This window comes from Etheostoma spectabile, chromosome 7 (assembly GCF_008692095.1).
Source record: "Etheostoma spectabile isolate EspeVRDwgs_2016 chromosome 7, UIUC_Espe_1.0, whole genome shotgun sequence".
NCBI lineage: Eukaryota > Metazoa > Chordata > Actinopteri > Perciformes > Percidae > Etheostoma > Etheostoma spectabile.
Window position 1 is genome coordinate 10,507,645 of NC_045739.1, and position 9,584 is coordinate 10,517,228.

General features: G+C 39.0%; 1 protein-coding gene across 6 annotated transcripts; it reads left to right on the forward strand.

Annotated features, from left to right (window-relative positions):
* The first annotated feature begins 1,446 nt into the window (after positions 1 to 1,446).
* Positions 1,447 to 9,439, forward strand: zgc:153867 (myosin light polypeptide 6). 6 transcript variants are annotated; one of them, XM_032520928.1, is made up of 7 exons: positions 1,447 to 1,638; positions 4,413 to 4,440; positions 6,557 to 6,700; positions 6,876 to 7,049; positions 7,393 to 7,470; positions 7,859 to 7,906; positions 8,872 to 9,439. In XM_032520928.1, the coding sequence occupies exons 1-6, from the start codon at positions 1,462 to 1,464 to the stop codon at positions 7,885 to 7,887; spliced, it is 630 nt and encodes a 209-aa protein (XP_032376819.1). In that variant the 5' UTR covers positions 1,447 to 1,461; the 3' UTR covers positions 7,888 to 7,906; positions 8,872 to 9,439. The 6 variants fall into 6 exon arrangements, with proteins under 6 accessions (XP_032376819.1, XP_032376818.1, XP_032376817.1 ...); XM_032520927.1 differs by having other exon boundaries at positions 7,859 to 7,893; XM_032520931.1 differs by lacking the exons at positions 1,447 to 1,638; positions 4,413 to 4,440 and adding exons at positions 3,601 to 3,752; positions 4,166 to 4,193 and having other exon boundaries at positions 7,859 to 7,893.
* The last annotated feature ends 145 nt before the right edge of the window (positions 9,440 to 9,584 follow it).

Consider the following 9,584-nt stretch of genomic DNA (forward strand, 5'->3'; position numbering starts at 1 on the left):
TTGTGAATGAATAATGTATTGTAAATAGATAAAAGTTCTTCCTTAAAATACAGGGGGCACAAGTGTACACACACCTGTGTTAAATTCCCATAGAAGCAGGCACATTTTTATTTTTAAATACCAGTTATTTCATGAATCCAGGATACTGATGAAGTAGTACTTATAAAGTTCCCTTGGCCTTGGTAATTAAAATAGCCCCCCATCATCACATACCCTTCACCATACCTAGAGATTGGCATGGAGAACTTTCCATAAGATCAACGCAAATCAAACCAGCTATTACGCTAACTGAAATAACACCATGCACAATCTCTAGGTATGGTGAAGAGTATGTGATGATATGGGGTTAGTTTATTCCAAAGGCCAAGGGAACTTTATCAGGACGTATAGTATCCCGGATCCAATTGAATAACTGGCCTTTAAAATTAAAAATGTGCATGCCTCTATGGGAATTTAACATATAATTATGCCCCTGTATTTTAAGGAAGAACATTTATTTATCTACAACACATTACTCATTCACAAAGAAAATTGGTGTTCCTAAAAGGTTGGATTTTCCTAATTTTTTTGAATTAAGGCATTAAGATCAATTTCCAAAGGATAGTTTTTCATCCTCTTTTTAACCAACTTTAGCGTGGGTGTGTAAACTTTCTCAAGCCACTGTATCTTATCCAATGTGGCAAAATATGGCAAAATATACTGCACACAATATTCATGTGTGAACATTTAATATGACAGGCCACTTTCAGTTCCTTGAGCACTGTTCTGGTAATATATTCTGTATGAATCTTTGCCATTCAGTCTACAAGCTTCACAGAGCATATGCTCTGTGAATATGCTGAAGTCTAAATTTGGCTCTAGTCATGGTGAACTGTTTCATATCCAATGTCCCTCTTTTTCTGAGCATGTAGCATCTGTGTCAACATGTCTGCAGGAAACAGGAGGAAGAGAGTATCTGACAGAACATGTATGTATTACAACCTATTATTACCGCAGGCTGGGTTTGGAATGGGACAAAGAATATATGACACTCCTTACAGCATTTCTTTTGAGTCTGAAGTCAGTTAGGCTAAAATCTGTGTATTGAGCTTGACATAGGAATCCTTCCCATTGCTGCTTCACTCCCACACACACATTTATGACCCAAATAAAAAGCACACAGCTGAGCCCGCTTCTTTCTATATCTATCCTCCTCTTCATTCTACACTTGAGCTTTCATGTATACTCCTGCGCTTTACTTCACAAATTCACTCACATGCCATTCCATATGTCCATCTCTACCTCATCCACCTGCCAGTCCCTGAGCATCATCAGCATCGTCAACCTGCTTTCCTCCTCCCCTCCCCTCCACAAGATACCCACAACTGACACACTTTACTCCATAGCTTGAAATCTCCTCTCAGCAGCCATAGCTGGTGCAGAGACCTGACACTAAGTTTTTGGCTGTACAGGACATTAGGAATGGCTCCTAAGAGAGAACCCTCCATTAAGAAGTCTCCTTCACCAGTGAACCAACCCAGACTGGGTCCTCCTTACCCCTGCCTCGCTGCGGCACCTGCAGCTCCAAAACCGACTCCAGAGCAGAAACCTAGGATGCTGCGTCTTTCGGATTCACCATTTGACCCGAGTACTTTGGAGGTGAGTGGAGTAACTACAGTTACGCTAATGTTGGTCATTCATGAATAAGGACTATATTTTCAAATGTCATATCCTATTAATCTTAGCCAAGATAGGGAATCTCAGATAGAGATACATAATAGTAATTATTTTGTCAATTTACCAAAAACATAACATGCTGATTATTTGCAAAGTAGCTTTCTATGATTTTGACCTTAATAAGCTGTCAGCATCCATCTGAAATGAGACTGAATCTAAGTAAAGCAAAGAAATAGGACACTGAACGTAATGAGTCAGTGACCTCCTAAGGGAGAAAAAAGACTGCTTCCTGCCACAGTATGTGCTATTTATTTCATCAGGAAGGTGATTCCAACAAATGAGTGTACACATCTGTGATTATTACAAGAAGAAAAATAACCAAAACAAATACCTAATTCAAAACTAAAAGTGAGGAAAATGTTCTCTTTTTACTATATTAATAATTTAGAGAGTTGTGCTTGACCCATTTTCAAAGCTAAAAAATGGCTGCAAAGATAACAGACCTCCCCCCGTACAGCAGCCTATATCTTGGTAGTGACAATTGTTGGCTGCTTCAGTTAACCAAATACAACATGTAGAGCAATACGGAACTGAGCAGAAAGAATGAGGTTAATTTAGAAACTCTTTGATTCAGTTTGTCCAGCAACAAAGTCTATACTCTGGAAAATAAATAAATATAATTCAGTTAATACATTTAATTATCAGTACATATGGAAATGTAATAAACTAAATAGGTACCTATATCTAAGTAGGTACCTACTTGGTTTAATTGACCAATAAAAACATGTTAACATTACATAAGTCCAAACCATTACATATTATGTGTTCTGGTCAAAGACAAGCATAACTCAGTCAGACAAAACATTACGGCAAAGATGTGTTGAAGAAACTCAAACTATACGGATGCCCACATTACACTTTGTACTAATGTGCTTTAGCTTTGCTTCCATACTCATGTGCTTTAAGTGTTTCACTGTGTTTCTGTTACTGCATGATTTTATGAAGTGAGACTGACTCATTTAGCTATTAAAGGATACATGGGCCATGTTTAGACACCAGCTTCTTCTCTCTGTGGGACCACAGACATGCCAGGAAACCAGAGCTCCTCCTTGGCAACGACAGTGCTATCAAGGCTGTTGCGAGATGTGGAATCAGTCCATGATTACAGGCCTAAAGTAATCCAACATTCCTGCAAGGCCAGACACACTTAATGCAAAGCTTAGCAAAGTCACTGCAATGATGCATTAATTTTCCCAAGTGGGGTCAAAATCATCTAAGTCAAACACACACTACAAAGGGACAAATACCATCAACTCTCTGAGTACTTTGACAGGTTAAGGGTAGGCTGCTCAAATGTAATTTATATTAAAGATCCCTCCAAACATGTTTTAAGACATAAAATACTGTCCTTCGAATTATGATTTGTGTCTATGTTTTTTCAACAAAAAACAGAGCGACTCACTAGAAGCTTATAACTCAGAAACCTAAATATACACTATTATAATTAATAAAATGTAACTACTTGAAACAAGATGTCTCCTACTTCACTGGGTCCATTCGGAATATGCATTGGAGGCATCAAATGTCCCATTCACACTAGTTGGGATGTCAAGAAATCATGCTTTTATGTAGACTCTAGATTTAAGGTGAGCACAAGAAGCAAAGAAAGACACATTTTTGAGTGGAGATGGACTTAAGTATTTACATACCTTCATTATGTAAATCAGAATAAGTGGCATTTAGGACTTATTACATTTGGTCTGTTATGGATCACTATACACTCTTAACTTCAGCTTTTACCCCTAAAGTTACTTATTGCATGATGTATGCCTACCTGTCACCTCAAACATAAAGTGAGTAGTTCAAGAAGTTTATAAATCATTTAGGCTACTGTAGATCACAAAACATACCTAGAGCTCTATTCCTATATATGGAATGTAGCTGTTCTCGCTCATGCGAGCACGTCGTGCGTGCTGTACGTCATGACGCACGGCTGCTAGGGTTTTCTTCTCACCACCCTGCCCTTCTCTGAGAGCCGACACACATTTTTTGGTTTCCCGACGCCTCGGACACACCTCATCCAACACACAGCCATGGTGGGTTTTTTGTTCCACTCAACTTGACCAGCGTTACAATCTTTCTTGTGTATTTAGCTTCTTGTTTCAATAAAATGGTTACGTTTGGCGAAGATGTTTAGTTGAGTTTGTATGCCTGAATTGGCTCGCGGGTTGCTAGCGGAAGTGCAACTTTTAGAAGCTAACATTAGCTTGCACGGTAACGTAGATAAAGTTAACCATCATACGAATAACGTTAGCTAATGATTAATGTCACCAAAGTATCCGCGTGTATATTAATCATTGCTAAATGTGCTATTATTTGGGAATATTCTGTTTGAGTAAATCTAACTATCTGGAATAATATGGTCAAAAGCCTTTGATGTTAACCCAAGCTAGCTTTGCACTACGGAGCAAAAGGAACCTTAACGTTAGCTTAATTTCTCTTTGAACAGTCTGACTTCTCGGAAGATCAAATCCTTGGTAAGTTTTGATTTTTTTATTTTGGTGACATTTTCCAGATCTCACTTGTTTTGCATGCTTTCATTCTTTCTTTGTTTCAGATGACATTTGCCCTGTATTTCCACTCTCACCCTGCTCTATGCCCGCCTGTCATGGTAATCGTGGTTTTATGCTAGGTTTTCCTTCTTTGTTTCCGTACTATTTCATCACTTTCCACTTGCAACTGCTTGTTCTTTCCAGATTGAATTTAACCTGGATCAGATTCATGGTAAGTCTGTGAAAGGGGGACCGCCTTAGCACAAAACTGATGGCTATTTCGGCAGTGTTTAGGGTGTGAGCTGCATGTTGGTTTTTGGGTTAATCAAATACGTTTTAAATGTCAACGAGAGTCGCTTTGCACTGTTTGGTACGTCAAAATCAGTCCCATTTTACATATAACATTATAATATTTACCAGCTTTGACCGTGTGTTGCAGTGTTTTGTATGTGGTCAATCATGCATTAGCAATAACGTTACTTAAAAAGCCAAACGTTGCCGAAGCTCATATCTGTTCTCATTAGTCCTGTTCTGTTAGACTGTAGTCATTCCTGGTTGTGTCAGTTTACCATAAACTTTGCCTGTTATCTTCCAAGCGGCTCATCTCCTAGAGCGTGCCCTTTTTTGGAGCTAGATACAGTGGTGTATGTTTTTTGTCCTAGGGCTGGTTTGTTTAAAAGTTAGTTGACATAATAGGCTATAGCTACTCTCACTCTCCTCCTACTTTCCTCCACTCCTCTTAATACCAAATATGGTGTTGGGAACAGCACTCACACACCAGAAGGGAAGAGGCACATTCCTCAGAACAGGAAGAACTCCACAACAGTGCCTGAGCTTTTTGGGAAATGGCTTGTCCCATAACATTAGGTTCAGACTGCTGCCCAGATATTGTGTAATCCCACTCCATGTCTCCCTGATGACTAGATCTTAGCTAAGCTTTTTGTTTGACTGAGTCTTAACTAGAATGAATGATTGATTGATGTTAGATCAAAGCTACATGAATCAACCATATGATCAATGACATGATTGAGTCATTGTTGAATAATGATTAGGCCCAGGCAATTCCACCTAACAAAAATACTCAATACTGCAATTGAAATGCTACAGAATACTTAGGTATCTCACAACCTGAATTACTCAACAGCACTGTAAAATAGAATGGCAAAGTGGAGTTGGTAAACAGTAGGGGTGTCAGATAAGGTTTTTAAAGTTTTGGAAAGAAAATGTTCCAAGCCACCTGTGAGACCTTTCTGCTCGATAGACTCTTTCAGAATCTGGTATATTAATAACTAAAACAGTGTAAGCTACTGACACATTAATCTTTTAATGGTTACCATAAGTGAGTGAAAGAATATTAGATGACACTGGAATGACATTAACCTTAACTGAAATAGATAATTTGTATAACTTTCACATTCTTTAATCAAATTAGTTTTAATCCTTTTGCATGTGTCCAGAATGTCATAAATTGTTCACATGCTGTGGTATTTCTTAGTTTAAAGCTTCACAACAATTAACATAATTAAAACAGTTAGTCAATTCATTCATTATTTTGTGTTTTATCAAGAAAAATTGCCAAACATTTTGTTGTTTACAGCTTTTTGAATACTATTTCCTTGCTTTTCTACATTTTAACATAAATATATTTTGCTGTTTTGACCATTGGTCACACAAATAAGTATCATTCTTAAAATACTTTAGTCATGAGTTTACACCACTTATAGTAATCTAAGAATTAAAAATACAAGTTTGAAGCTTTTATCTGATGTTGATGTTATGTAGGAAATGTGTTTACTTCTGGTCAGACCTAGATGTACCGTATTTTGCTGAATTGAGGAAGTTAGAGGTGTGTGCAATGTCAACCAGCAGAGTACAGAGAGAACACTGTTTTTCAGTGCTTGTGTCACACTCTACAATGGAAATAGTAATGGCATAGTAATTTAAAGAAATCTGATTTGTTGAATGCTTGAACAAAGCTTGTCCCCAGAACATAAGTTTGAGATTGCCCATAGAGTAGTACAAGAGGTGTATCCTGGATCGACTGGTTAGTTATCTTGCCTAGAGTGGTACTGTATATGGAACATGCAGGTTTGTCAGTGTGGTGCTGTGTGTCCTGCCCGCTCACTTTAAATTTAGGCCTACCAGCTGAAAACCAAGTCATGTCATCTGTTCTTTTTCTTGTCTGCTTGTTCTCATTTTCTGGCTAGTCCTTTTTTTATTTTTAATATAAAATCTATTTTCAGTTCACATACTATCTCCATATCATTCATCCATGTGTGATTACCTCTTTGTTTCTATAATAAGTCATATCCCCACCCTAATTCGTCATGTGTCTGTGTATCCGGCAGAGTTTAAGGAGGCATTCCTGCTGTTCGACAGGACAGGAGATGGCAAGATCAGCTTCAGCCAGTGTGGGGACGTCATGCGGGCCCTGGGACAGAACCCTGTCAATGCGGAGGTGCTCAAGGTCCTGGGCAACCCCAAGGCTGAGGGTGAGAGGGGGGGAAACCTACTGGGAGTTATACTTCTTTAGTGTACATAAATCATTTGATTGTCACTGTGCTTTGAAAAATAACACAAAAAAGCAATCTTCTAGTTCTAATCTAACGGTTGTGTTACAGCTGGAGGCTCAAAAACTTTCCTTATTTATTCTGTTACTTTTTGCAGAGATGAACAGCAAGATGCTAGACTTTGAGCAGTTCCTGCCCATGTTCCAGGCCATCGCTAAGAATAAAGATCAAGGCTCCATGGAGGATTTTGTGGAGGGACTGCGTGTCTTTGACAAGGAGGGCAATGGCACAGTAATGGGAGCAGAGCTCCGTCACGTCCTCACCACGTTAGGCAAGTTCCATTTTTAACACCCACAACTAGTTAGCTGGATGGGAAGACTTGTTTGGAGATGACTTCATTGTATACGCTATTTACATTTTTTCACTTACGCAAAAATACAGTAATCTCCACAATGCATAGTGTCCGTGCAAAATGAAGTGACAAAGACTGAACAATGAATTAAATGATTTGCATGTTATTAATTTGGCATCATTGTGTGTGTAAGTGTGTTTTTAGTGTTAGTAATGTAATCATTGTTTTACTTTTTTATTTCCTGTATTGTTTTGTGAAATCTATTTTTTTTTTTTAATAAAAAAAAAAGTAATATTAATGAACATTTTTGTTTCTTTATCAGGTGAGAAAATGACAGAGGAGGAAGTTGAGACGCTCTTGGCGGGACATGAAGATGCAAATGGCTGCATCAATTATGAAGGTGAGAGGAAAAGAAATAAACAATATTGGTATAATAAGACTGGTGTGTGTGACGATGCTGTTTCCACAAACCTGCAAACTGAAACCTCGAACCCAGTCTTGGCAACGTGATAATGAAACCTCAGTCATGCATTATACTGTGTGTGTGTGTGTGTTTGTGTGTGTGTGCGCGCGCGCTTTGTAGTTGTTGTTGTTTTTTCTTCAGTTATTCATAGTTATCTGAAGGCAATCATTGGAAGGCTTTTTATCTACTAAACTATCACTACAGTAATGGCATGTTACTGTTCACTGCCTTTATGTGTCTTTACAGTTGTGGTTAATTGACCGCTGATAGAGGCCCTTTACGAATGTCAGCTGCTGATAGTGTGTTAACTGTTCTTCCTCCACAGCATTTGTCCGCCACATCATGTCAGGCTGAGGGCCGGTACGGGCATTTGGTATACTATGAGATGCACCGCCAGGCTTTCCTGCACTTTAGTTTTTAAATAATCCACTCCCATTAGGTTAGCCTAACACTAATCAGCTGTAGTCATGCTCCTTATACGTGCAGGAACATATAACCGGAATGATGTGCTGCTGCAAAGTAGATTTGAGCCATAGCTTCCTGTGGGGAAGCCTGGTGGTCCCTCTCATTTTAGTCCTGAGGCTTTAAGCCATGTGTATCCTCCTGCTGTTGTCTCTCTCTCTCTCTCTCCTGCAGCCCTCTGTCTTTGCCCCTGGCTGCAGCATGCCCCTCTGCATGTGTCTAGGACTCCCCCTCAGTTTATAAGGGGATATGGTGGACACAGTGAAGTGACTGGTCTCATTCAGGGAAAGCCTGGTGGCCACTGTTGGTTTTTTTGAGCTGATGGGTGTGGAGGTCCCAAGGCAGCTCTTCTAATCTTGTTTGCATGTCATTGGTGCTATTAAAATAGGCGTTTCCCTCTGTTCATAATAGACATGCTCCTTTTTTTTTTACAGACAGATGAAATAGACAATAGCATTTTCATTTTATAATCAAATATAGCCACCAGCTTTGGGAGAGTGGACCAGTCCCTTTTTCTACTAACCAGAGAATTGCAATGAGTTGCTCCTGTGCTGAATGTTTTCTCTTTTGTACTGATGGAAGCTGAATTTGTAGTTGGCCGCTCTCTGACTGGACTTTAGCTCCCTTGATCTTCTCCCCTTTTCTCTGCTTCTCAACTAGAGGAAAGCATACATTGAGGATGGCTTTTCTAACCAGCTCTTCTTGGATCATAGACAAGGCCAAATGCTATGGCTAAAAAGGAGATAGAGATGATTACCTCACCTCTTTCTCTCAGTACCCTCTTCAATCCTTCTGTCCTCTCCTCTTGGAGTGGGTCTCTGCCAAGATTTAGACCCTGAGTCTCACAATTGTCTCTCTCTGCTCTCTGTTTTACAGAACTGGTCAGGATGGTCATGAACGGGTGAAGAAAAAGAGCATCCAACTTTTTTTACCCTGTCACATGTACCCTCTTTTTTGCAGTTAGCTTCTAGAGCCCCTCCCAACCTTTTCCATGGATTAGTTTTCCACATTTAATTTAAGAAGTGCCTTTACATTCCCCAATAAAGACCACAAATAGCCCTGGCTATTGCTGCCAGGTCTATTAACATATGTGACCAACTTGTATGCATTCAGAAGTCTTACTGCTTGCATTGTTTGCAATAACATTCCTGGTGCAGCACTTAAGACGACATCAATTGATAATGATATACTGTAAATATTCAGTAGTGTTTCAATGTTGGATGGGACATTAATATATATATACGGTATACATAACTGTCAGCAACCTACTGTATTATTGGCTAAGACTTGCTTTGGCTAAGGAACATGTTCTTGCAGTAAACTGGTAAATTCAAAGCCATACTATAATGAGGTAGAAATGAAACATTTCAAATGGTTTTCCATGTTTTTAATTCACCCCAATTTTGTTGCTGCATTTAAATAAATGTTTTTTCCTGAAAACTCATCTTGGTTGTTTTGATTGGATTTGTTTAATTCCATAGAACAATGTGAAAGATTTAGTTACTGCCTTGTTATTAGGTTTTGCGCAATGCATCGTTTTCCTATTAACACATGAGGGCAGTGTTGCTGCTGTAATTGTGTTTGTGTGT